The following is a 27,266-nucleotide window of genomic DNA, read 5'->3' on the forward strand; positions in this document are numbered from 1 at the left end:
AAAAATTCTGTTTCCCCGCCTCTTTGGAGGCGGGGAGAGAGTCGGTGGAATGACAGAGAGGACAACCAATGGGAAGAAGGATCTTGGAGACCTAGGGCCTAACAGCCAATGGAAGGAAAGGGCCGTTCTAAACGACGTACGAGACCGCCAACGGCTACTGCTGTTACTGGGTCGCGTGGTTTCCGCTCCTTGAGGGCGGGGGAGCGTCCCAAACGGAAGGTGGTTGTTGTCAGTGCCTCAGGTTTGAAACCGGGGGTCGGGCACCAGAGCCGTTGTCTGTCGCTGCGGGGCTCTCCCCCTCCCCCCGCCACCGGTCCTGCTGACCCCACCCTCCTCCCTCCCGTCCCACCTCCCGACCCCTTGTCCCACCCCGCCCCCCACCCCGGACCTCCCCCTCGAGTCCTTCGGCTGGGTCCGGCCCGGCCTCGGTCCTCCGCTCCGGCTTTTCGGGCCCGGAGGGCGGCCGCGCTGCCGCCGCCATGTCCCTGCACGGAAAGCGGAAGGAGATCTACAAGTATGAGGCGCCCTGGACGGTGTACGCCATGAACTGGAGCGTGCGGCCCGACAAGCGCTTCCGCCTGGCGCTGGGCAGTTTTGTGGAGGAGTACAACAACAAGGTGGGGGCGGGGCCGGGCGCGAGCCCCCGGGCTGGGGGAGGGGAGGGGGAGGGAGCCGGCCCGCGCTGGCCCCTCCCCCCGGCCTCGCGCGGCCCCCCCCGCCTAGGCCCACCCCGGGGCCGGCCTGGGGCGGGCGGGTGGCTGCGGGGCGGGCGGGGGCCTCTCTTCCCTCAGCCTTCCTCCCTCCCCTTCCTCATCCTTCCCTTCTCTTCTCCCGCATTCCCCCCCTCCTTGAGTTTTCCTGTTTGTAAAACGGGGTCACCCGGAGCACCCACTGCTTAATTTTGCGGTGCGGCTCCAAACAAGGCTATGCAGAACGCTTGATTCACGTTCAAGGCCAGCTGTTGCCTCGGTGGCTCCTAGAAGAGTTTGCTGTGTGAACGTTGATTGCAGCCAACTCTTAGGAAGTGCCCTGCGAAGGTTCCGGACCTGGCAGACCGCCGGGGGCGGGGGGTCAAGGGCAAAGAAAGCATTTGGTCTTGCCGTGCCCCTACGTAGCTATGAAAAGCTCTGAATTGGAGCACCATCCGTGGAGGGAGTTTCATGATCTTGTGGATAAGCTCTTGACATCCCAGTGCCCCCGAAACCCTTGTAACGGAGTATTACCAGTGGAGGGAATTTCTTTTCTTTCCTTATCAGAGTTTGCTGCACTAATGTAATCACAGATCAAAGAAAAGAAGAGCTATTGTATCCTGATTGTTGCAGGCGAGAGAGATGGCTATCAGTTATACACACGTGCATACACTTAACTGCTCTAAAAACTTTGGAACACACTGTATACATACACATACTTCATGCTCTTTGTATAAAGACTAAAAACCACACTCTACATTTTTTCTTTTTTTGGTTTTTGAAAGGCAATGGGGTTAAGTGACTTGCTCAACTCACTGCAAGGCAGTTAAGTGTCTGAGGTCAGATTTGAACTCGGGTCCTCTTGACTCCAAGACCAGTGCTCTATCCACCTAGCTGCCCCCTACATTCTTTATCTCAATTTATTTACTCTAATCTGACTTTTCTAACCCCAGTGTTCTCTCCTGGGTCACTTTTGATTGACCTTTTCTCAGTCCTTGTCCTGCATATATCCTTTGACTCTTGACACTCTTCCCCTTGTTCTGGGTACTTTCACAAGATTAGTCTTGTGCTTATCCTTTTTTCAGTCTTCTTTGAAGGATGATCTATCTCTGCTTTTCTTGGCTTAGGTATCCCCCAGAACCCTGTCCTGTGACTTTTTTCTGTGCTAGCTATACTCATTCTTTAATGGCCATGCTTCCATGGCTTAAAATTGTCTCTCAATTCAGAAATTCTCAGAACTGTTCAAATCTAACTTTTCTTCTGAACTCTACTCCCCTTCATGGTCAGTAATCTCCTGAGGAAGTATTTCCTGTACATCCTACAAGGAATATTAAACTCACCAGGTAAAAATGTGGTATGATAAAAAAAAATTCTTCGAAAGAAAATAGAGTAAATATTATACCACTGATACTTCACTAGTTGTGTAGTCATTAGGTCATTTATGTCCATCAGTTTATTTTTACTCCATTTCTGTTATGGTCTGTTATGAAAATTCTTTCCATGGATGCAGATCAGCAAGTCATCTATAATTTAAAAATTGAGAGTTCCTTGAGGCCTGACAAAGCTAAATGACTTGCCTGTGGTCTCATAGCTAGTTAGTCAGAGGCCGTACTGGAACCCATGTCTTCCTCTTCCATGTACTATCCATCTGATTTATCCTATTTCCTTTACAGATAAGGAAACAGGTTCATGGGAGTTGATAGTATCTGTAGCAGTGCTTTTATAAACTTTGAAAAGAGTTTATATAAATGTCAAATAATAGTATTTTGTTCAAAAGAAAACTAAACCCACTTTTTCTCTTGAGAGCACTTTGTATGTTTGTAACTTAAAACCTCTGAGACATAACTTGATTTCTCCAATCATCTCCACATCATACATACCTCTTATCCACTGGTAAGGCCACTATCCTAGTTCAGACTCTGATCTTCTCTTGGTGGAGCTAATGTAACAACCTCCTGATTGGCCTCCCTGCATCCAGTCTTCTAATCCATCATCCAACAACTGCCAGCATCATCTCCTCAAAGCTTAGGTCTGAGTTTATCACTGCCCCTGTTAAATCCTTAGGTAGTTCCTCAGCTTGTGTTTCAGCCTAGCATTCAAGGTTCTTCACAATATGGTTGTAGCCAGAAACTAATTCCAGCCTTATTTCAGACTTCTTCCCCTCATGAATTTTGGTCAGTGTACATGTTGAATCTCCTTCATAGAAAGTAAGCTTCATGAGAGCAAAATTTGTTTTGTCTTGGACTTTGTCTTTTGTGCCTGACTCTTAGCTTTTGTGTAATGGAAAGTATAGGTCAGAGTCAATTTTGCTATTAGCTTCACTTATTTCTTGTGATTCCATTAGTTTCTGTTCTGAGGCTATTGCACAGTTGTCTTTTTTCACTTTAATGCTTCTTGACTAATTCCCTTCAGTTCAGTGGACAGGAGCAGAGTTCAGTATTTGTATTCTATGAAGCTATTGAAGTTGCTTCACTTGTGTAATTTCTAACTCATCATTCATACCCCTTTTGGGGGAATTTAAAGTTATTGAATGTTAACCTAGGAAGGGACTTTAGATAATTTGATGTAATCATAATATAATTCCTTATTTTACAGATGAAAAAACTGAGGTCCTGTAGGATCTTGAGCCACAAACTAGCTATTAATGGCTGTTTAAAGTTAGCTTTTATAGTTTAACAGTCTGTGATAGATGTTTTGAAAAACAGGTTCATTGTTGGTAAATCCATATTAACTATGAAGCATTGTAATGTAAATTAGACTCTTTGTAGGAAAAAAAGTTTCATGTATCAATTGGAAAAAGAAATACTTTAAGGCAACCTTCAGATCTCTTATCCTATGAAAACTTCTGATTGAGTATGACTTAGTTGGCTAACGAAAACCTTTTGTTTGGTTACTACTGAAAGACTTTAGCCTGGTTTTACAATACAGGTGTGGAAAATAAGATGTAAAAATTAGTGTTACCTAAGAGTGGCAGCATAATGTAGTAGATTGTAAATCACTTAACCTCAGGGGAAAATCCTGACTTGGGCTAGGCACTACCTTAGGAAGGAAAACTTTGTTTTGTGCCTTTGGGCAAGTTGTTCTGTCCTTGTTTGTTTTATAAAAGGTTTCTTTAAAAGTTAAGTTCTCATCACTTGATATTACTTGATTTGCCAGGAAAAAAAATCAGAAAGTTTAATTGCATTCAAGAGTGGTGGTACTTCTTTGTTTAGTGTAACTTTTATTTCTTATTGGATCACATTGAATCATGATGCTGGGAAGATAATGAATTTGGTAAGCTCCTTTACTGATCCTAAATTAGATCAATATCTTTTATGAAACTAGATCAAGTGTAGGAATGAAGGTAAGAAAAACTTTGACAAGGAATTTTGAGCTTTGAGATTTTCAGGTCTTTATAGTTACATATTTCTTTAAAGGAAAGTGTTGTCTCAGATTAGGAAACTAAGACTAGCTTAATATAGAGACATGATTAGTGATGAACTTGAATGTAGAACTCAGATTGCTGAGTTACCAATTCATAGTTCTTTTCATTTAGAACATGTCTCTTTAGTCACTTGCGAAAAATGAAAATAAAAAATGATCACAAAGGCAGTATGATCCCCTTTCAGGACAAGGGTAACCTAACCTTTTAAAAACTTAATTGCTTTCTGGAGAGGCTCTTGTCCAGGCAGGGAAGAGTGAAATTCATTCTGTACTTAGTGTTAACCTAAGTTTATACAGGGTGTCCAAAAGTATTAATTCAATGTTAACATTCAATAGTTTATTAGTTTAGAACTTAAAGCTGCACTAAGACTTTTGGGACATCTTGTAACTATTAGCTCCATATTTGATGTCTGTTTAGTGTAACAGTAGTAATGGAGCTTGAATTAGACAAAATGCATTAAGTTCTAGACAATGAGAACAACCAGTGCAGAGATGTGGGAGAACAGGGGAATAAAACATAAGGAGATTAAAACAAAGGACTTTATATTTGATACTGAAGGTAAAAGGGAATCACGGAATTTGGAGACCAAAATGGTTCAGATCAATGATTTAGGAAAGTGGAGAATGAGGAGAGATTTGATGCTGCTAGAATACTTAGAAGGTTATTGCAGATGTAAAAGCAAAAGAGCTGATGAAGGCCTGAAAGGAGTTGAATCTTGTTTTGGACATGTTGGATCTGAGATGTTTTAAATAAAAGATGGTACAGAGTTGAACGAACTCCTCAATGAGCATGGGAGATTTTTTTGAGGGATTGAAGGTCATTTGGAGGATGAAAAAAAAAGTTTTAGAGTGAGACATAGGAAGACACAGATCAGATAAAAGAAGGTCTAAGTTTGCAAATGTGAAGCAGTACACTTGTGGATAATAATAAAATCAAGGATATATGATTTTTCCTGAGTACAGCTGAGACACTAATCATGCCTCTGTGTTAAACTAGTCTCAATCTCCTAATCTGAAACAATACTTCCCTTTAAGTCTCAGGGGTGGCTAGGTGGCACAGTGGATAGAGCACTGGCTTTGGAATCAGGAGTACCTAGGTTCAAATCCGACCTCAGACACTTAATAATAATTACCTAGCTGTGTGGCCTTGGGCCACTTAGCCCCATTTGCCTTGCAAAACCTAAAAAAAATAAAATAAAATAAGCAAATCACTTCCATACTTGAGGGAGCATCAACATAGATTGAAATCACCTAAAATGGGGGAATATTAGTTAGGAATGAAAGAAATATTATGAATTAGGCACTAAACTCATTGAGAAAGAAGGAAAAGTGTGCTGCTGTTAGTCCATGGATGATTTGGATAGAATGAACTTCAGAAGAGAAGTTACTAGTTAATGGACGAGAGACCACCAGCTGGCGGTGGCAGTGGGAAACAGCATTCTGATTCCAGCATCATAAATATTAACTACTAGAGATGATGTAAAGACCACAGATTCCTGAGGATGAAAATTTTGTTGTTTTGATGTCTTATTTTCTGGTTCCTTTTTTCAGAAAAAAATTGGAATTTCAGGGCAGGTGAAGATCTTAGCGATCACTAACTCAATTTTAGTTCCTTTTTGTCTTCAGTCATTTTTTTGGTTGTGTCCAATTCTGGGCAATCCCATTTGGGGGTATTCTTGGCAAAGATTCTGAAGTGGCTTGCAGCTCATTTTACAAATGAGGTCACTAAGGCAAGCAGGATTAAATAACTTGCCAAGGGTCACACAGCTGGTCAGTGTGACATTAGAGTTGAACTTGGGAAGATGAGTTCTGACTCCAGGCAGGCCAGGCCCTTTGCCACCTAGCTGTAGATCTTTTTCGTGTGCCTTTACAATTGTAGGCAATCTATGCTTTTAAAGACCTAGAGGAAATAAATTCCTTGATCTGCATTAAATCCCTTTTTCAGAGTCTCTTTTAGCTGTATCTGAACACTTGATGCTTTTTAAACACCCTTTTCTCCTCTTTTCCCTGTCTTAGATTCAATAATAAATAACATTGCTTCAGTGTATGCTGGAGGTTAGGGTTAGTTAAATTCCTGGGTTAATTTCTTTCAGTTCTAATGTGAATGTGGGGAGGGAGTCTCCAACCTCCAATATATCACAGAAAGTGAAGGATAGATAACAGAGGTAATGAGGTATTAATTTTGTTAACTAAGTGTAATGTAATAATTCATTATTTTTGCTTTTCAAAGTTTTAAATAGTTTCATCTTGATGGAATTAGAGGAGTGTCAAACAGCCTATCTAACCTATCATTCTTTTATGGAGTGTAATGAAGTTTTTCTTGATTGAATTGAAAAGTCCTTCATGGCTTTTAAAAGGCAATTGAGCACGAATCTAGATCTTAAAGTTTCTGCCTGAGGACTGGGAAAGGAGAGTTTTTTTCTCTCTTCTCTATCACCCAAGATACTTTAAATCAAAAATATTTTACCTAGTAGAGAACACACCAAATTCAACAGAGAATAGAGACAAGCAGAATTCAGGTAGACAGAAAGGCAGCAAGAAAACAGCTTTAAGGAGTGCTCTCTGGCAGCACAGAAAAGAGACAACCGTGGATTCTGGGGGATTCAGCTCAATTTACCTGCCCAACAGAAATACTACCCCCTAGGTTGAAAGAATCATAAAGATTCCATAAGGAGAAAAAGGACATCAAGGCCCTACAGTATCAGAGGAGTGAGTTGTGTGCTTCACTACCAGTGTCCTATTTTTGTGCCTGTTCTTTCCACAGACAATGTATTTGTGAGACATTATTTCCCTAGATTTATAGGGAACTGCTGTTCTCATTGAGTCATCTTAAAAATAACTTTGATTTGTTCTAATTGTGTCTACTAGTGACTGTTGGGGTGGGGGGAGCTTGTGAACTATAATTTTAAGACTACTAACTCTCGAGGGATCCTAGAGCCTGAAAGTATTCACCCTTCTGGAGATCCAAACTACAAATCTGTGAGTTGGGAAGGTAGCTAGAAGATATTTCTGGGGGAATTTTTTCCAAGATTTGAGTCCTCCATACATTTACAAGGTTTCACTGGAGAGATTTTTCCACCAGGAGTACTCCTTGTTGGATACCTTAGTGTTAAAGGAATCCACTGGGGGAAAAAAAATCTTTCTTTCTTCCTTTTGTTTTAATGTATAATTGAAATTTTCTAATGTATTTCCATTACAAGTTAGACTGGTTTCTTTTAACCCTTCTGCATCCCTGCATGTTAATTTACTATTATTATCTGTTGTATTATGGTACTCATTGCAGCAATGAATTTAAAGGTGAGTATAATCAGTAGTGGTGCAGACAAGTCTCTTCCATACTAGAGGGATGTTAATTTCCAGATTGCTTAAGGACTTTTTAAAACATGTATGTACAAGGCACTATGGAGAAAATTCAGATTTCTCTGATGAAAACCATTTAGTACATTTGTGCCTTTTCCAGGTGTTTGAGACTTTACTGTGATTATATTCAGAAAGATCTCCCTGGAAAGTCAATGGGAAATGGAACTAAAAATTAGATTACATATAACAATTAAAATAATTCCTCCTATGACTGACTGAGGAGAGTACCCTGCAGCCCTCTGGGTATATTGTTGATTTCTTTGTTGTTGTCCCAGTTTACATTTGTTCATAAGGATATGCATGCTGTGATATGAAGAAACAAATTTTTAACACTGTCTGGCATGTTGTGAGACAACACTATCAGACCCTTTGAGAAAGGGAGTTAGGTATGTGATATGCTGAAATTTATTCAGAAATGGAACCACCTAAAGTGCATTGGAAAGGTGCTTTTTGCCAGTGTGATAGCGGACACATATCTCTAGTTAGTCTAGACAATTCAACAGTAAGTCAATAAGACTTTGAAGCTAGTAATATGGTCTCATAATTTTACAGAAGAGATTTAAATTAGAGTTAAGTGACATTAATGAAAAATAGAATGATGCCCTCTGTTAGAAGAGAGAAAAGAGGATTGTTTTAAAAGGTATCTTAGGGGTGGCGGGGTGGCACAGTGGATAAAGCATTGGCCCTGGAGTCAGGAGTATCTATGTTCAAATCTGGTCTCAGACACTTTATAATTACTTAGCTGTGTGGCCTTGGGCAAGCCACTTAACCCCATTTGCCTTGCAAAAAAAAACCTCTAAAAAAAAGATATCTTAAATGTAGTAATTATATTCTAGAATCCCCCTTCAACACTGAATTTAGGTTGTCTTTTGAGGCATATTTATATATTTAAGGACTTACATGTTAGCATTGTGTATGATCAAATAAGAATCTAATTGACAGGATAGATGGCTGATACCCTTCTTCCAGCCTGTAAAAGAATATAGTTGAGATCCTTATGTTTGACTTCTCTTTGTAACTTTTTATGTCCTTATCTTATGCTGTTTGATGTTATGGTCGTGTGTGTGTGCGCGCGCGCACGTGCATACACACACTCACTAAACACCTTGTTATTTTCCTTACTACTATGAGCATGATGTGCTCGTAGTAGGCTATTAAGAAATGCTTATTTGTTGAATTGAACTAATTGACTTAATTTGCAAAGTCAATTTAGGAAAACCATAAAAAAACTTAGAAATTTACACATATAGACTTCACATTTTAAAATAAATTTTTGATCACTAGACAATATTAAATATTCCTCAAACTAATATCTAATATGTGTATACTTTTTTAAATTTGGATGGAAGCTTACCCCCCTCTACTAAAATATCAAGTAAGTAATTGTGGGACAAATTTTATAGAGTTTATAGAGAAGAACATGTAGCTGGAGCTGGGGAAAGATCAAAGGATGTATGTTAGATGTATGTCAGAACAAAGATCCTACTGCAGAAGGAGCAAAGACAAAGGGAAGAACAACAATATAAAGACCAAAGCAGAGATGTTAAAATTGATTAAAGTCTTGTTGTTCTCTTCTGTATATTGCCTTGGCACTGTCCTGATCTCATTTTTAGTTAGTACTTTATAACTCTTGCCCAGAATTAGTTAGAATTTTATAAATGAAGATATAATTACTTTCAAGTATATTTATTATAGTACAGTTTGACAGATTTAATTTTACCTTTGGAACCCATAGATAAAAAAAAAATATAGCTTGAGCCATCCAAGATGGCTTAGATTTTGTTTGCTTATGAAAATAAAATTTTTCTTTCAAGAAAGTTTTCTTGGTTTAAAACAAAGAGGAGAATTAAATGAATTAAATGGAACACTTTGACATCTTCATTGCCTAAATTTACCTTTCCATTTGACTATGAAATATATCTTTTGTGTAGAGACGAAATATTTGAAAAGTGATACTGTGTAGAATTGTGAACATTGGAGAATATTTAATTGAGGCAAAGTATTAAAATAGTTATTTCTGGAGAAAGTAGATTTGATTTAGGGGAAGAAATGTCTGTGTCACTATCATGTTTCTTTTTTCATGTTTTGCCCTTTGAGGATAGGGTGGGTCCTTCTATGCTCATGTCAGGTTGTTTTGTTTTAGTTTTAAAATAATTACTCTATACTAAGTAATAGAATAGCAAACTATGGATTTTAATGCTCTTAAAAAAATTTAATTACAAATAATGTGAAGGAATTCGATATTTTCATGGGCCTCCTTTCTTTTTTTTTAATTTTATTTTTTAATTCTCATTTTGTACAAATTTTTTTTACATTAATAAAATATTCTTGTTTGAGAGTAAACAAAATACCCCTCCCCCCATGAATATAGACTTGCTTGAGTGATAAAGTAAGGGGGAAAGAAAAAAATTTAAATTAAAAAAAATAATAATAGTAATAATTGTAGGTATGGCCAGGTGGGGCAATGGATGAAGCACCAGCCCTGGAGCCACGAGCACCCAAGCCCACATCCAGTCCCGTAGACCCAACAATCACCCAGCCATGTGACATGCAAGCCACCTGATCCCCACTGCCCTGCAAAAACCAAAAAGAAGGAAAAAAAGACCCAAAATAAAATAAAATAGTATTCATAGTAGGGGTGGCTGGGTGGCAGACAGAGCATTGGCCCTTGAGCCAGGAGCACCTGGGTTCAAATCCTGCCCCAGACACCCAAAGATCACCCTGCTATGTGGCCCGCAGGTAGGCCACCCAGCCCCACTTGCCCTGAACCCTCCCCCAAACAAAAAATTTGCTTCAGTCTTTGTTCCAACACTAACAACTCTTTCACGGGTGGATCACATTCTTCATGATAAGTCCATGGCAAAAGTTACGTCCATATTTTTCCAACATTGCCATTGCTGATCACAACTCCTTCCTTTCTTATTTCTCCACTAACATGTACTATATTTTCTCTCTCCTTTCACTCTGACTCTGCTGTAGGGTCTCTGAGTGGCGCAGCAGACAGATCCCTGGTCCTGGGGCCAAGAAGCCCTGAGCCCCCATACCACCCTTTAGGGGCTAAGGTGGGGGGGCTGCTGTTCTATGGGGGGGCCTAGACTGGGATCAGGGTCTGAATGTGGTCAGAGCCCCAGAGTCCTGTTCCAAAGGCAGAGGACAGAGCTCTGCAGTCTCTCTATCTTCACTCCCCTCCCTCAGCTAAATGGGCTCATGCCCTGAGGGCTCCTGCTTACCAGCTCTGCCTGCTTCTGTTTCCAGATCTGGGCTGCCTGCCAAAAGACCAAGCTGCTCGCTGTGTGCCCTGAGGGCTGGGCTCCATGTGCTCACTCTGGTAGAGGTCCCCCGCTGTTCCCCCAACTTTGTGCCCGGTGCTCCTCGGGGTGCAGCTCAGGAGACTCCCCCGTTGCTGTGAGCCGCGGCTTCCAGCGCCCAAGGGCTGCCTCCGGGAGGCTGAAGTTCTTTCGCTCTGGTGGGCTGCCCCTCCAACCCCGGGGAGCAGAGCCTTTCTGCTCTTTTCCAGGTTACCTTGAGTAGGAGAACTGCCTCACCGGGTCCCTTTGTGGGGTTTGTCTCTCAAAAGTTTAGTTAGAGTCCTTAGTTTCAAGTTTTATCTGAGAGTGCCTAAGACTTGATCCCTTCTCGCCATCTTGGCTCCGCCTCCGCCTCCTTTCTTTAAGGATACAGATTTTAATATGAACTTAAAATAGAAAAACTATATATTAGCTGAACTGACTCGAAGTAAAGGGAACATGAATGAAGGAATTTGGACATCTGGAGACTGGAGGTAGAGGAAAAGAAAAGCCTTATGTCTGTGGAACTACTGTGGACTTTTCTTCATTTCTTGCAAATCTGGAACATAAAATATTGAAAGCATTCATTTTATAGTGAAATTTGAGTCAGATGTAAGTGTCTTTCTGTTGATCAGGTTAATTATTCTTTGTATATCTCCCTCCCTTGACTCCTACAACCAGTCCCTCTTCCAAACTTTCCTGTTTCTGTCAAGTGGTCTATTATCTGTATAACCCTAAGTTCAGAGCCCTAATGTGGTCTTGACTACTCACTCTCATCATTTTTCAGGCCCTCTTCATCACTCCACCTGGATTATTTCAGCAACCTTTTTTTTTTCTTTGCAAGGCAGTGGAGTTAAGTGGCTTGCCCAAGGCCACACAGCTAGGTAATTATTAAGTGTCTGAGGCTGTATTTGAACTCAGGTACTCCTGACTCCAGGGCCGGTGCACTATCCACTGTGCCACCTAGCTGCCCCTCAGTAGCCTTCTAATTGGTTTTCCCAGCAATCTCAGTTCCAACTCATTCTTTACTCGGCTGCCAGTCATTTTTCTAAAGAACAGATATAACTCAATAAACTCCTCATGCCTCTGGAATAAAAAAATGACTATATTGAATAATTGAAGTTTTTAACAACTTGGCTCCATCTCCTCTTTCAAGTCTTATTATATATACTTTTATATCTTTGACCCACATTGTGATATTAGCCACACTAGTCTTAAATTGTTCTCCAACATGACGCTCCTTGATCTTGCTCCATTTGTCTCCTACACCTGGAATTAATTTAGAAAACAGAAAATACCAAAGTCAAAACTGAGTCCAGGTCTGATATTTGGAAAAACTCTTAGCCTTGCACATAGTAGGCACCTAATCAATTCCCTCTGCAATACACCTGACTAGTAGGCACCCTGATCTTTATCTGAAGATTTCCAAAAGTAAAGCTGCTTAATGGAAGGCATTGTTTGTTTTGGCTCCATAGCCCCCCACATTAGCCAAGCCTGGAACACAGGCAGCCCTTAATAAATATTTGGTGAATTGAATTGCACTTAACCTCTTCTCTAGGCAATCTAATTGCACAAAAGTTTTGACATCAAGCCTAAGTTTATCCTTTCGCAATTCACTCCCATTAGTCTTTGGACTGTCCCTACTGTCTAGTAACTCAAGTATAGCTCTTTTTCCCATGACTCAGATATTTTAAGAATCTGATCTCTTTGATGTTGAAATTCCTTCCATTGCTATAAATTACAATCATTTCATACCAGATAATTGTGTGCAACTCTAGTTCATGATCTCCAAGAAGGTGACTACAGGAATCTACCCAATATCCAAGCCCCCCACCCCAACCCATTGACTAAATAATTTAATAAATACTGATTGATCATCTTCAGGCAAGAAAAAAGCAAAGTTTAATTTATTAGGAAGATTTGCCAAAAGGGGGCAGAATTTATAATACGTATTTTGTGAGAGAATGTATACTATATATGTAGATACTTATCTAGTTTCTATCTTTAGAAGTTTACAAGAGATTCTAATTGGACAAATTCACTTATTCTTTTTTCTTTTTCTTTTTCTTTTGTAGGTTTTTTTCAAGGCAAATGGGGTTAAGTGGCTTGCCCAAGGCCACACAGCTAGGTAATTATTAAGTGTCTGAGACCGGATTTGAACCCAGGTACTCCTGACTCCAGGGCCGGTGCTTTATCCACTGCGCCACCTAGCCGCCCCTAAATTCCTTATTCTAATAAATTTACTAATTTGTTTTCATGTTCATAAAAAAAATCAGATTTCTGACATCTTCTGTCCTAAGACTCTATAAAATCATTTGAAACTTCAGCAGGAGAGAGGGAGTAGAACATCTCCAAAGACCTGATCCTGTGAAGTTAGCCATCAACTTATCAAGCTTCAAAGAATGTGAAGCCTTAGTAAATTTGTAAGAAGCATCCATAATACAGGAGGTACCTACCACGTTAGAATTCTCAGGAAACATAGGTAGTGTTTCTGCTGAGTGCTGATCTTGGAATCAGTAAAATCTGAGTTTAAATCCTACCTTAGACACCTCCTAGCTGAATGGGCAAATTATGTATGCCATATAAATCACATGTCACAAATGCCAGCTAATACCATTATTACTACTATTAATAATAAAAGAGATAAAAGTTTATTGAAATCTTTATTGAAGGGGCGACTAGGTGGCGCAGTGGATAAAGCACCGGCCCTGGAGTCAGGAGTACCTGGGTTCAAATCCGGTCTCAGACACTTAATAATTACCTAGCTGTGTGGCCTTGGGCAAGCCACTTAACCCCATTTGCCTTGCAAAAACCTTAAAAAAAAACTTTATTGAAAAAGGTAGATGTATTCAAAATCCTCTTACATCAAGTTGTTCTTTTATATGAGAAAAACTTATACCTTTTGGGGAAAGACCCTAATTTTCTTTAATGTGAAATTAAGTAACCAAGAATTTTTTAAGCACCCACTTTGTGCTGGGCATTGTTTTTAGTGCTCCTGATACAGCGAAAGACAAAAAATAGTCCCTATACAAGGAATACATAGTCTTTTGAGAAAGACAACAACATACAATTTTTCAAAAATAATATGTTTATAGAATAAATTGTAGGGAAGGCACTAATATTAAGAACAGCAAAGGCTTCTGCATTATGTGAGATTTTAACTGGGACTTGAAAGAAGGCAGAAATAAGGAAGGAGAGAGTTCCAGACATGGGGAACAGCACTGCATCATAGAGTAGATGGAAATAGTTTTTAAGAGACTGGAAAAGTATAAGAAAGGATCAGATTATGAAAGGTTTTAAAAGCCAAATATATAATTTTTATATATTTGATCCAAGAAGTAATAGGGAATTGCTGGAGTTTATTGACTGAAAGAGTGATATGGTCAGACCTATGCCTTAGGAAGATCAGTTTGTCAGATGAACAGAGTCAGAAGGACTGGAGTGAAGAAACAGATGAAGATGTGGTAGCATTGTCCGTGCAGAGAAGAAAAAAGGTAAACAATTGTCAGTGCTTAGCAACTGATTAGACATGGAAAATGAGAGAGTGAGACATAGAAGATGACACCAGATTGCCAGCCTGTTTGACTTCGAACTATTACCAGTAATATAATTGCCCAGTAATAGGGAATTTAGAGAAAGAGGAGATTTTGAGGAGAAAGATGAATTAAGTTTGGACTTGTTGGGTTTAAGATGTGCATCCAGTTGGAGATGCAAGACTGGAGGTCAGATGCAAAAATTATTTGGAAAAGAATGGTAAGTGAATTCATGGAGCTGATAATTGAATGTGTTCTATGAAGGTACTATTAGTTGGTTTATGAACTTTTAATGTCTTGTGGTATTTTCACCTTTAGTTATTCTTAATAAACGCTTGAAAGTTAACATTATTTGAATCTCCTTTGTAAGACTTGCTATTCTGGATATTTTAGGGGTATGGGGAATTTACATACTCTGGAGTATTTTGGGGGCAGAGACATAGTTATGTCTGGGAAGATTCCTGCTTACTGGGAAGTGTTGGTCACAGGGAGTTCACTAGCCTGGGTTTAATTTGGATAGAACTGAATGAATCTCTTGAATCTGTTTGTAGTTAGTCTACAATTGAACTGCCAACTTGTCCCATATTTGCAGCTGTGATACTTTCCTTTTGCTGTAAAAGTCTAGAGGCTAACCCTGAGTAAAGGTTAGTTTTATATTTCCTTGAGAATTTTCTCTGTCTTTTTCAAAATCAAGACTTTGAAAGTCAATACTTAAGGGTCATTCTCTTATGGGAAACTGGCTATTATTTTTGCAAGCATTCTGTTCAGTAATCCTTTAAAGTAAACCAATATTTATTTAAAATTTTTGGTTAAGGGCAAGCTCAACTTTCTTCTACGTGCTGTGGATTGGCTTGCTCCTCTGACTAAAGAAAACATGTTAGATGAAGGAGTCTTTCGGGATAAAGTTATCTATAGTAGAGATTTCACTGGTAGAGGAATTCTGTACAAGGAAGTCCTCCCTTCTATTGAAGATGTAACCCTTCTCTGCTTAGAACCCTGAGAGATCATGTGACTGACTGAGGGTCACTCAGCCAGTCCTTCCTGGCTCTTAATCAACATTTGTAAAACACTGTAGGATAGACATTTTATTTATTTGCCAAACAGTCCCTAACTGCAAGGGATCTAATGGAACAATCCAACCTGTACCATATTTAAGTATACAGTAACACAAACCAAATATATTGTGGGGGAGTGGCATTTGGGGTGAGCAGGAAAGTCTTATATATAAGGTTGTACCTAAGAATTTTGAGGGAAACTAAGAATTTTAAGAAAAAAGGGAGTACATTCCATCCATGGGGAATGAGTGAAAACAACATGTCAAGGAGACACATCTTTTATGCCATTCTCTTATATCTTTTTCTCCAATTTTAGAATGTCCTAGTTATTCTTCATCTAATTTATTGAATGGACCGGTTCATAAATCCCTTAAATACTCCCCAAAAGAGGGGTTCTTTAGGAACTGCCATTTGACACTCATTGTCTTGTCTCAGAACGTCTATTTTTAAATTGTTCTTTGCTGTTAGGAGCCAAATTTTTAAAAACAGGTTAAAAAATGAGTTGGGAGAACTAAAAGTATAAACCAGTCAATCCTGGTTAGTATGAGTCATCATTTGTTAAGAAAATTTGGATAAAGACAGTAAATCTAGGTAGAATATTTTAAGCTTTGCTTCTTAATCTTATCAATATTGGAATTTTAATTTTCTCAGCTTTTTCCAAACTTGAAGGATATCTTAGTTATTAATTTTCTCCTGCTGAAGCAGCTAAATACTTAGAGAACTTTTCCAAGTATAAAATATCAGATGCTTAAAGAGTACTTGTTAGGTGCAGTGGATAACAAAACCAAACCAAAATATTTTCATTCCTCTCAAGGAATTTATATTAAAGTTAGGAAGAATTTAGTCAGAAAGAATTATCTACTGTGGTATTGGAATATTTCAATAGAAAAGCTTAGACAAGCTGAATGAATAGAGCTGAGGAGATTAATAGACTTTTTTTTTTAGGTTTTTGCAAGGCAAATGGGGTTAAGTGGCTCGCCCAAGGCCACACAATTATTAAGTGTCTGAGGCCGGATTTGAACCCAGGTACTCCTGACTCCAGGGCCAGTGCTTTATCCTTTACACCACCTAGCTGCCCCAAGATGAATAGACTTAAAGGATGAGTAGAATTAGGTAGGTTCAGAGACTATAATCTTGAAAATATAGTGACATAGTGAAAGGGAGAGCCCTTTTGGGGGCCATTTAAGGGATCAATTTGAAGCTGAAATGGAAGATAAGGCTGAGATGATTTGTGGAAAGGTTTGAATGCCTGACTAAGGAGTTTGAAGTGGGGAGTTACAAATTATTTCAATAATATTCTAGGAAACTAGTGCTTGTTGAAATTGATTTTTTTTTTTTTTAGGATTTTTGCAAGGCAAATGGGGTTAAGTGGCTTGCCCAAGGCCACACAGCTAGGTCATTAATAAGTGTCTGAGGCTGGATTTGAACTTGGGTACTCCTGACTCCATGGCCAATGCTCTATCTACTGCGCCACCTAGCCACACCCTGAAATTGCTTTTTAAAAAATATTTGCTGGAATAGTGCATTTCCTTTAAGATTAGCTTTTTTCCCCCACATTGTTCTCTTTGTACTGGTGCTAACCTGTGACATTGTATTGTAACTTAATACTAGACTAGTAAGCTTATGTCCATTAAAATCTTATGTCTAAGGGCCATGTCCTGCCCTGCCTGAGGCCTGCCTTCTCAGCCTTACTTCAACTTTAATTTTTTTTTGTCTATTAGGCATCAAATATCTTTCTATTTTACTTATGAAGGATACCAATTTGGTTCTTTGGTTCATCAGATTTTTAACAATTTTTTCTTTTTCAGTATCTATATATTCCCACTATCTAATTCATGCCCTTGTTACCTTATTTCGGGACTATTATAGTAGTCTTAAATGCTCCATTATCCTTCAGTCTTTCCACTTCCAAATAATATTTCAGAAACTTGTCTTTAGTCATATCATTTAAGGAGATTGAAATAATTTTCAGTGACTTCATTCTGTTTGGCACATATTGGGAACTTAATATAAATGTTTGTTTACTTGACACTAAGTAAAGTTCAGATTCTTTAGCCTGGCATTCTAAGGCCCTCTATAATCTGATCCCAGTCTGCCTGTCCTGAATCTTTTATGTGAAACTTCTCTTTCCATTGAAGGTTTATTCACCTTCAATACACTTTGAATTTTTTCGTATCTGCTTCTGTTCATGTTCCACTTTCAAAGCCTTCCTCATTTATTTCTTCCTATCCAAATCATACTTCCTTTCAATTTTTTCATCTTTAAATGGGGAGAAGGGAGGAGAGGTGGGTTGAGCTAAATATAAATAACCTGTGTCTCTTCTGTAATCTAAAGAATCCAAGAAATGATTGTACCCTTTTCTATAACTATGCCCAACTCTAAAGATTGTCCTCTTCCTTCTTGAAACTCACTGTAGCATTTATCATTTGTCTAGTTCAGTCTGTATCATTCCTTGTTATACCTCTTCTCTTTTACTGAACTATGATCTAAATGTTTTATCATTATTTAACTCACTCTATTTTATCTTTTCAATTATAGTCAACTTTATTTGGTATTAGACATCTTTGTATTCCTATTTCCTTTCTCCCCAGTGTAGGAACTCAATAATACTTTGATCTTGATTGCTTTTAGTCCTATCTGGGTTTAACAAATGAGTACAAAATTGGAAATGGGGAGAAAGAACAATGCTTTTATGGCCTAGAAAAGTAGAGGAAAGAAAAAAAATGAGTAAAAAAAACTTACATATTTGTAGAGTAAGGTCTTATAGTTTCATAATAAAAATTATCACATTCCATCTGATGGGGTCAGTCACCACTTTGTTGACAGTTCAAGTAGCAGAGCCCTCTGACTCAGTTTATAATAAGATTGATAACAACGTATGTAAATGAGTGATGATCAAAGTCCATTCTAAGGAATAATGAGGAACCAAAACCAGAGGGAAATCTCTCGTTTGTTATCTTCACTGTCCATTTTTTAAATGGAATTTAAATGGAATAAGTGTTTACATTTGTATTAAATGTTATATAAAAAATCCATTTTTCAAGATAAATTTCTTTACAAGTCTTTGACCTCTGTCACTGACCAGTGATTTGTTATTTATTAGTACTCTGCCATCATCCATATGGCTGATTTACTTCATGGGGAAAAATCTAACATTATTATATCACTCAAATTTTATGTATTCCAGGTCCAGCTTGTAGGTTTAGACGAAGAGAGTTCCGAATTTATTTGCAGAAACACTTTTGACCATCCTTACCCTACCACAAAGCTGATGTGGATCCCTGACACAAAAGGAGTATACCCAGATCTGTTGGCAACAAGTGGTGATTATCTCCGTGTGTGGAGGGTAAGTACTGGTTTGATTAATGCTAACCTTTAGGAAATTATAGAAAGAGTTAACCAGAGACATAGAACTTGGAGGAATAGCAGTTTTCTTTGTCAGTGTGACCTGAGATTAAAAGGATAACTTAGTTTCTCTAGCCCAGGAAGTTTCAAAACTCAAGTTAAAAGTTTGTTTTAAGTTTATTTTATTCATGTTTTTCTAGTACTATCTAAGTCTTTATGTAATTTCCCTGGTGTCCATTTTATTAGAGACACAAAGACTCTGTTCACAAAATATGACTTAGGTTATCTAAGCAATCCGAATTATTGGTTTTATACAGCTATGAAAATTACAAGTTTAGGTAACTTTATAGAAAAATGACAGTTGCGAAGTTAAAAATCTTCAGTATAAGTCTAGTCTGTTCCTTCTATTCTCTTCACAACTAAAGTATTCTTCAGTAATTTAAACAAAATGTTACATTTTATTGTATACACACACTTCATAGAAGCACACCTACCTGGCTTTACCAGAGCTTGTATCAACAGAACAGCAGAGAGGGTTATTTAAGTAGTGAAGTTGCAGGCTGGATTTTTTTGGCTTTGCAATTATGGGAAGATCTTTTCAGCTCTTACTGCTCTAGAGGAAATTGGGGACAACATTTTAAAAGTAGTCATTAGGTAAATTGAGAAAGAGCAACTTTCTTGGAAAGAAATTTAGGAGCCTTTATTACCATCATCTTTGACATAATTATTTTTTTCATGTTGTTGATTACTGAAATATAAGGTTTATAAAGAACTCCATTAAAATATTGTAAAGACAAAATAGCCTTGATAGGCTTGGCAGCTGTGATCAGCACTGACCCTGACCCACTGTGATTTCAGAGGATTGGAAAAACATCCTCCCATTTCCTGAATAAGAGTTGGTGCCGACTCACAGTACAGATTGAGACATTTTTTTTCCTCTTTCTTCCTTCCTTCCTTCCTTCCTTCCTTCATTTCTTTTTTTTCAATGTAGAAATTTGTTTTGCTTGACTATACATGACTTGTAACAGGGTTTTTGTTTTTCTTACTTTGTCAATGGATGTGAGAGAAGGAAAATGGGAAGGGGAGGTAGATTTTCATTTGAAAAAATGAATACATCTTTTAAATGACACAGTGAATAATTATTAGTGATTTTTATTGTTGCTTGCAGGTTGGTGAAACAGAAACCAGACTAGAGTGTTTGTTAAACAATAACAAGAACTCTGACTTCTGTGCTCCTTTGACCTCCTTTGACTGGAATGAGGTAGATCCTTATCTCTTAGGTAAGAGAAGGAAGATGTTACAGCCCCTGTAGAGCTTTTGTTCTGACTTCTAATCCAAGTGATTTCTACCTGTAGGCCTGAGCTGCACCTCTGTGCACCTGCTCTGTGCTAAGTGCTTTACAGTAGAGCAGTGTGAGGGCAAGCAGAAAGATACAGTTTTGTATTGTTTGACCCGCCCTCTGTTTTTCAGGTGTTTACAGTTTGTCTTACCTTTGAATACAGAGGCTATGTACTACTCATATTATTTTATTCATTCAGTTAATTACTCTGTGCTTCAGTTTCCTTCTCTCTGTAAAATTAGTTGGGGGGGGAACAAACATTTATTAAATGTCTCCTAGGTACCAGACACTATGCTTTATTTTTTTTTATTTGATCATCAAAGCAACCTTGTGAAGTAGGTGACATTATTAACCTTATTTGAGTTAGGCAGAAGTTGAGTGATTTGCTCAGGGTCACAAAGCTAGTAATTTTCTGAGGTGACATTTGAACTCAGGTCTTTCCAAGTCCAGATCAACCACCTACCTAGCTACTAGGGATAATAGATATACAGCATTTAATATATCTATGGGTAGAGGGTTTGCTTTAATGGGAATTTCCTTAGGCCAATAATTAACAGGTCTGGGTCAGAAATACTTGCAATATCTTACTTCATAGGGTTATTGTGAGGAAAGTGTTTGCAAACTTTAAAGTGATATATAGTATTTTTTTTTATCATGTACTTTATTATTTACTTTATCCCTCTCAATCCCTAGCATAGTAATTTATACTGAGGGTGAGCTTAAGAAATATTTCAATGAATAAATGAATGCTATTATAAGGCTAATCAGGTAAAAGGAAAGAAAACTTAGAACGAAACAGTTTAACATTCAAGTAGCTCAATTTATATTGATTGTTTCAGGTACCTCAAGCATTGATACAACCTGCACTATCTGGGGTCTGGAGACTGGTCAGGTTCTAGGGAGAGTGAATCTAGTATCTGGCCATGTGAAGACTCAGCTGATAGCACATGACAAAGAGGTGATATTGTCTTTCTTTTTCCTTTTTCTCTCTATAGCTTTGTGTTTGCTTTGTTGCATATGTCAAACTTCTTCCACTGTCTGTTTTACAGCTTGTGGGAATTGTATTATACTCTTTACCTTCCTGATTAAATTGAAAATAAGTTGACCCAGTTTTAAAAAAAGATTCAAGGGCCTTTGATCAAGGCCCTTCCTTTTTTATATAACCTGGGAGCTAAGAATGATTTTTACATTTTAAAATATAATAGAACTTTAATATAAAAAACATTCTTAGCTCATTAGTCATAGAAAAGCAGGAATAGGGACTAGGCATAGTTCATCAACCTTTGCTCTTGGTGGTAAATCAAATATACTTTGAAAAAAATTTAACAAAAAATATAAATATATATGCAAACAAAAAAATTCACTTAATTTAAATAAGAATAATACTTTAATGAATAGTGAGCATATTCTTTTCCTAGCTCCTCTCCCCATCAATGTTTATATAGAGTAACCTCTTATCTCCAGCATTGTTCCTTCACTTTGATCCCTTTTGGAGTAAAGTAAAACAAAGTGCTCATTTGTGCTCCCCTCAACCTTCATTTCTGTAGTACTAAAGGGGCCATGGCACTGTGTCTTACAGATATATTTTTTAAAACATAATAATCAAAAAGACCCAATCATTTTTGAAGTAGCTGCTCTAAGCAAAAAGTTGTAGCTTTTTTTGAGACAGGCTTTTTTTGTGCTATGTTAAAAGTCAAATTGGAACCTCTTATGACAAAAACATATCCTTATTTTAAGCAGCATTCTTCAGTAAATTTGCAGTAAAAATAATGAACTTAATAAAGCCAGGTTAAAAGAAAAAAAAATTTTTAGCAGACCAGCCTATCCTCCAGATAAATTTTTATAGATCTTTGTTTACTTAATAGCTTTTATTATTCCTATTCAGAGTTAAATCCATTTTCACATCTCTGTATCAGAGAAAGGGATAGCTTCTTTTTGGCAAATTTAATTGTTGAAACCCCAGCATTTTTCTGGGTTAGTTTGGAGGCTATCTTAAAATGTTTACTCTGACTACTCTGTACTCTGATTTCTTTCTGAAGCTATTGCTTTTTTCTCACTTTATCTTAATGATATTAAATCTCTTCTGAAGAACTGTGCTTTAAGTCTTGGAGCAGAGATTCTAGGTTTCTGGTTACGGTGGGGAGTGTGTTTCTAGGCTACTAATAAAAGGTCAGCCCTTCATTTTTTTCTTGTTAGTCTAAAGAGTTGGAAGGGACCTTAGAGATATCTAGCTTCATTTTACAGATGAGGAAATGAGAGGCTCACAAAGGTGATGTGGCTTACCGCTGAGGTCATGTAAGTGGTGTTGAACTGAGAGTCTTGATTTCAAGTTTCTCAGTTTTTCTTTTCCCTGGTCTTACCTCTCTCTGACTTCTAATAGTAAGATTTTTGTTATAATAGGATTAAATGAAAGAAATCTGCCTAGCTGAGAAGACTGAGGAAAAAGATTCTGGGCCTCATGGAAAAGATTTCTGTATCTTGATCATGCGGCAATAGCCTGCAGTGACTTCTGACCTAAAAGAAACTGAACTAGAGAATGGCTGCTCTGAGAAAATTGATCTGAGTTTCCTGGTAGCTTTTGGGTTGTTATTTTTCTCCCATGTTAAAATCAGGAATCTCTGGATCTCTTTCTTTTCTTGGTTTTAGAGTCTTTCTTATCAATTGAATTTGTGTGAAAGTGCTTCCCAGCTAAAATCATAAAGTTGATGGAGACTGACTGGAAGATCTTCTCTTCTAATCTACAGTAACTTATAGCCAAACAACCTTCTCTTGCCTTTGACCTTAAGTTTTGGGATAAGCACAGACAGGTGTCATAATCTAGAGAGCTTCTGAGTTGGAGTCTTCTGAAAGTTGGTACTTTTTATCCAGAAATTAATCTGTTAATATTAACATCTTTTTCAGTAATTATACAGTTCTGTACAATTGTATAATAATTGATGTCTCATTTTGTTACTTCCTTAGCTATTCCTCTTCCTCTAATTTTATGTAATGTAGCTGGCTGTTTCTTTCTCTATGAGATAGTTGTATTCAGTGCTACATTTCTGGTCTCCTACCTCCTCTGCTTTTTGTTCCATGCTCTTTCACAGCTATTTCCTAGATTTCCCTTCTAGTTCTTTCCTCTGGTAACATGTCAGCTCCTCTAGATTTTCCACACACTCTGAAACCTGCTCCCTTTGCTGCCATCAAAGCTACTACAAACTTTTGGTGACATACTGAATTCCATCATCTTTTTCCTGACTAAATTGTAAAAAAAATTTTTTTTTGTGGACCTGAGACAAAGTTTTTCAGAAGTATTTTACTAGGAAGTAAAGGCAAGGCAAACAAAAAAACACATACAGAAGACATGAACTAGTTTACAGAAAACACTTTTATGATCCCTAACTTTTAACATCTGAGAAGAAGGTGGCAAAGGCAAATATTGGACTCCTCAGCTCAGGAGAGCCAGGTTCAAGTTTTATCTCTGACATTTACTGACTTTGGTCCTGGGCAATTCATTTAACTTTAAAGTGTCCCTTGATTTTTCCAAGACTTAAATGTTGCCAGCTTCCATTAATCAAGGAAATTTCCTCACTTCCAACTTTTCCATACCATTGAATTATGGTTTCAGTCCTCATCCCTAATCCTATCTTTAACATCCAGCCCAGGAGTTCTTAACTTCAAGTCAGTAAGTTGATTTTTAAAAAAATATTTTGATAACTGAATTTCTGGAAAATTGATTTCCTTTGTATTGTATATTTTGTGCATGTAAACACATTATACTGAAGAGTCGTTGGGTTCACCAGATTACCAAAACAGTCTACAGCAACTAGGTGGTACAGTGTTTAGAGCACAGGACTTGAAATCAGGAAGATCTGTATTCATATCCAGCCTCAGATACTTACTTAGCTAAATGACCCTGGGCAAGTTACTTAACCTTTTGTCCACCATAGTTTTCTCCTCTGTATGATAGGGCTAATACTAGCACCTACTTCACAGAGTTTGTGGGAGGATAAAATGGGACAATATTGGTAAAACACTTGGAAATCCTAAAGTACTATATAAATGTTAGCTTTTATGACATATAAAAAATGATTAAGAACACATGATCTAGCTAAAGATCTGTGTGATTAATGCAGTGTCAAAGATCTGATTCCCTATTTGGATGCAAAGAATTTGCAAACTTTTAGTCCAAGATCGTTTATTACCAACTGAAATTTCAGATCAGGGGATATCTTCATTTCTTCCCAAAACCTATTTCCAGGTTATATGAACATCCTCAGTTCCTTTCAATGTGTATTTCCTAATTTTAACTTAAAGATATGAGCTCCCCACATTGTTACTTCAGACTACTTTTAACTCCTTCATTTTCCTGGCTTAGTCTCCTCTTGGCTTCCTAAATTATGACACTGCCAAATATGTTCCCAAAGATTCCTGTCCTGGACTTAAGACTATCCTTTACTGATTTTGGATTTATATTCACATCTTTCTGAAGTTATCTATAGCTTAAGACTCCTGAAATTTTTAGCCCTTGTCTTATACTTTCTATTTTTGGTTGTCTGAATCATATTCATTGCTGTTTCTGTCCTTTGACAAAGCTAAAAACTTCATACGTTTTTCGAAAGTTGGCATCTCTTTTTTTCTCAGTGGCCATGTGACCTCTGGTGAGTCACAATCTTTTACCTTTAGTGTATATGTATCACATCAGCTCTACTTGATAGCAAAAAGAAGACTGTTTCTTCTAATTTCTAAGCTCATATGTACTTTCTTTTGGGCCACTCACTAATTGCCTATTCCTGTTCTTAGAGAGACAATTCCCAACTCTCAACTCACCTACATAGCAGAGATGATTTAAGTGTTCAGCTAAAAGTTTGAAGCTTTTCCTGGCTAGGGTTACCAATGTTTCTGACTTCCTAATATTTTCTAAGGATATCACTCATATATTCCCCTTCCCTCTACCAGGGAAGTAGAATAAGCATACAATAAGAAGAATGGACATAATTTAAAATAAAAAAATTCTGCATCATAGGAAAAGATGGAATACTTTTATAGGTATAGAAACACTTAAATAAAATGACAATTTGAATCTGTTTCTCCCCCCATATTAATGATTGATTGTTAAGAGATTCACAACACAGTTAAGATAATTATTAGTCTTCATTACTCTCATTTTTTTTTATTTTTCTGCTATTAAACTGATGAGACTACTACATCTGCATCTCATTCTGTGATCCTCAGTATTAATGTTATTATTGGCATTTTAGTCATGGCCTCTCTGGGACTATTTTTCTGAGCCCAACAAGTGAAACCCATTAAGGGATTATAGTCCTCAGATAGTTCATGCTTATTAAACTAATAGCAAGGCAGAGAGAGGTTGGTTACATGCCCTGGCTTCCACTGTGTTCCAAGTGTGAAGACTAATGCTTAACATATTGATACTCCATAGGATAGCAGGCTACCCTTGCTTGGTAGGGAGGGTAAAGTAGGAAGGAAAGTGTTAGTGAAATGGTTTGGTATCTTTAGACTGAAAGATCTGAGTTTTATACAACAGGAGAGCTTGTTTCACACTCTCCATTTGTATAGTGTTTACCTTTATTATGTGAAAAGCCTAGCAGAGTTGGTCCACTAGTACTTAACGTGGATGTACTGGAGAGTACAGATTTCCCTGCTGGAAGAAAAAAAAGAACTGGTCTTGATTCTGATATATTTTTCTTATCTCTGAGCAGGTCTATGACATTGCATTTAGTCGGGCCGGGGGCGGCAGGGACATGTTTGCTTCAGTGGGTGCAGATGGTTCTGTGCGGATGTTTGATCTCCGCCACCTAGAACACAGTACCATCATTTATGAAGACCCACAGCATCATCCCCTGCTACGTCTCTGCTGGAACAAGCAGGATCCTAACTATCTAGCCACAATGGCCATGGATGGCATGGAGGTATGTTGTTTTTCCTTGTGGGATCCTATTCAAGCCTATTAGATAGGCAGAGGTACTGCCCCACTCACTCAGTCTTTATTCTAATCAATGTCCATTGTACCTTGGTTTTGTAGACTGGAAATTATAGACAAAAAACCCTTCTAGTCCTCTGCTATAATTCTGACAAGTATGCTTGTGGTCATTTGGAGTGGTCATTTTCTTTTTTTTAATCCAGGCATCCTCCTTTGTTCACCCAGCTAAAATAGACATGACTCTTCCTTTTTGCATTGAAAAAGGAAATGAGTTTCAGATAGACCTAGGATAAAGCACTTAACAGCTGTGTATAAAATACAATGTTGATGTCAATACAAAAAGGATTTCTATTTTCCTTCCATATTGTCTAAATGCAAGTGAAAATTTTGGCTCTTGATTCCTTTGGCAAAAACCAGCACTTTGGTATCTTAAACTCTTAATTAAGTAGGTACATAATTCCTATTATAGGCAGCTAAATGAGATAGGCAACAGTAAATTCCCCTCAGTTGTCACTTATTTCTGCTTTGCTTTTATCTTGTAGCATAAACTGCCTTATGTAACCTTTAAATACCATGTAACAGTCAGTTCTTACTTTATGGAAGTGAACCATTCTGTGGACCTCTACATAAAGTAGTTTTTATGTAATTCGAATTTGCCCATGTAGAGGTAGAAAGGGAGGAAGCAGGAAAGGGGTGTGTAGGTAGCCTTGTGTCCATGGAGAGAGGGAGGAGGAGGATGGTAGGGGGTTCAAGGACATTGGAGGACCAGTAACAGAGAATCACAAGTAGGAGGAGACAGGGGCCAGCCATGAGGACCTTTTTGGAATTGAGGAAAAAGAGCACATAGGGTAGACACATAGGATCCAGAAATGGACACAGGAGAACAGCAAAGAGAGATAGCACAACACTGTACAGCAAAGTTAATGTGAGTGTTATTTGGGAATGTGAGGTTCATTCTGATTCTTTATGTAAAGTTGAATTTGTGTAATGTGAATTTACATGAATTGAAGACTGTCTGTTTTCCTGTTTGTTTCCCCTGGTAAGTCCTGATTGCTTTTCAGTCACTTCTGGAAGCCTGTTTAGGTGATTAGAAACCATAAAGAGCTATTATTTTTTAAATATATACATATGTGTGTGTGTGTGTGTGTGTGTGTGTGTGTGTATAGAGAGATATTAGATTATGTGTTTCTGTTTCCTCATACTGAAGATAATAGTATCATTTTTTTGCTCTTTCCTTCAGGTGGTAATTTTGGATGTACGAGTTCCCTGTACCCCTGTTGCCAGGTTAAACAACCACCGAGCATGTGTCAAT

General features: G+C 37.9%; 1 protein-coding gene across 1 annotated transcript in view; it reads left to right on the plus strand.

Moving 5' to 3' along the window:
- Nucleotides 1-170: 170 nt before the first annotated feature.
- DCAF7 (DDB1 and CUL4 associated factor 7) overlaps nucleotides 171-27,266 on the plus strand; it is a 34,636-nt gene continuing 7,540 nt past the window's right edge. Inside the window, exons 1-6 of the mRNA XM_074220969.1 lie at nucleotides 171-617; nucleotides 18,535-18,693; nucleotides 19,861-19,972; nucleotides 20,871-20,989; nucleotides 25,734-25,943; nucleotides 27,195-27,260. Of these exons, the coding sequence (XP_074077070.1) occupies nucleotides 480-617; nucleotides 18,535-18,693; nucleotides 19,861-19,972; nucleotides 20,871-20,989; nucleotides 25,734-25,943; nucleotides 27,195-27,260 (804 nt within the window). The 5' untranslated portion in view covers nucleotides 171-479. The remainder of the gene's footprint in view (nucleotides 618-18,534; nucleotides 18,694-19,860; nucleotides 19,973-20,870; nucleotides 20,990-25,733; nucleotides 25,944-27,194; nucleotides 27,261-27,266) is intronic.

The sequence above is a fragment of the Macrotis lagotis genome, chromosome 2, assembly GCF_037893015.1.
Source record: "Macrotis lagotis isolate mMagLag1 chromosome 2, bilby.v1.9.chrom.fasta, whole genome shotgun sequence".
Lineage (NCBI taxonomy): Eukaryota > Metazoa > Chordata > Mammalia > Peramelemorphia > Peramelidae > Macrotis > Macrotis lagotis.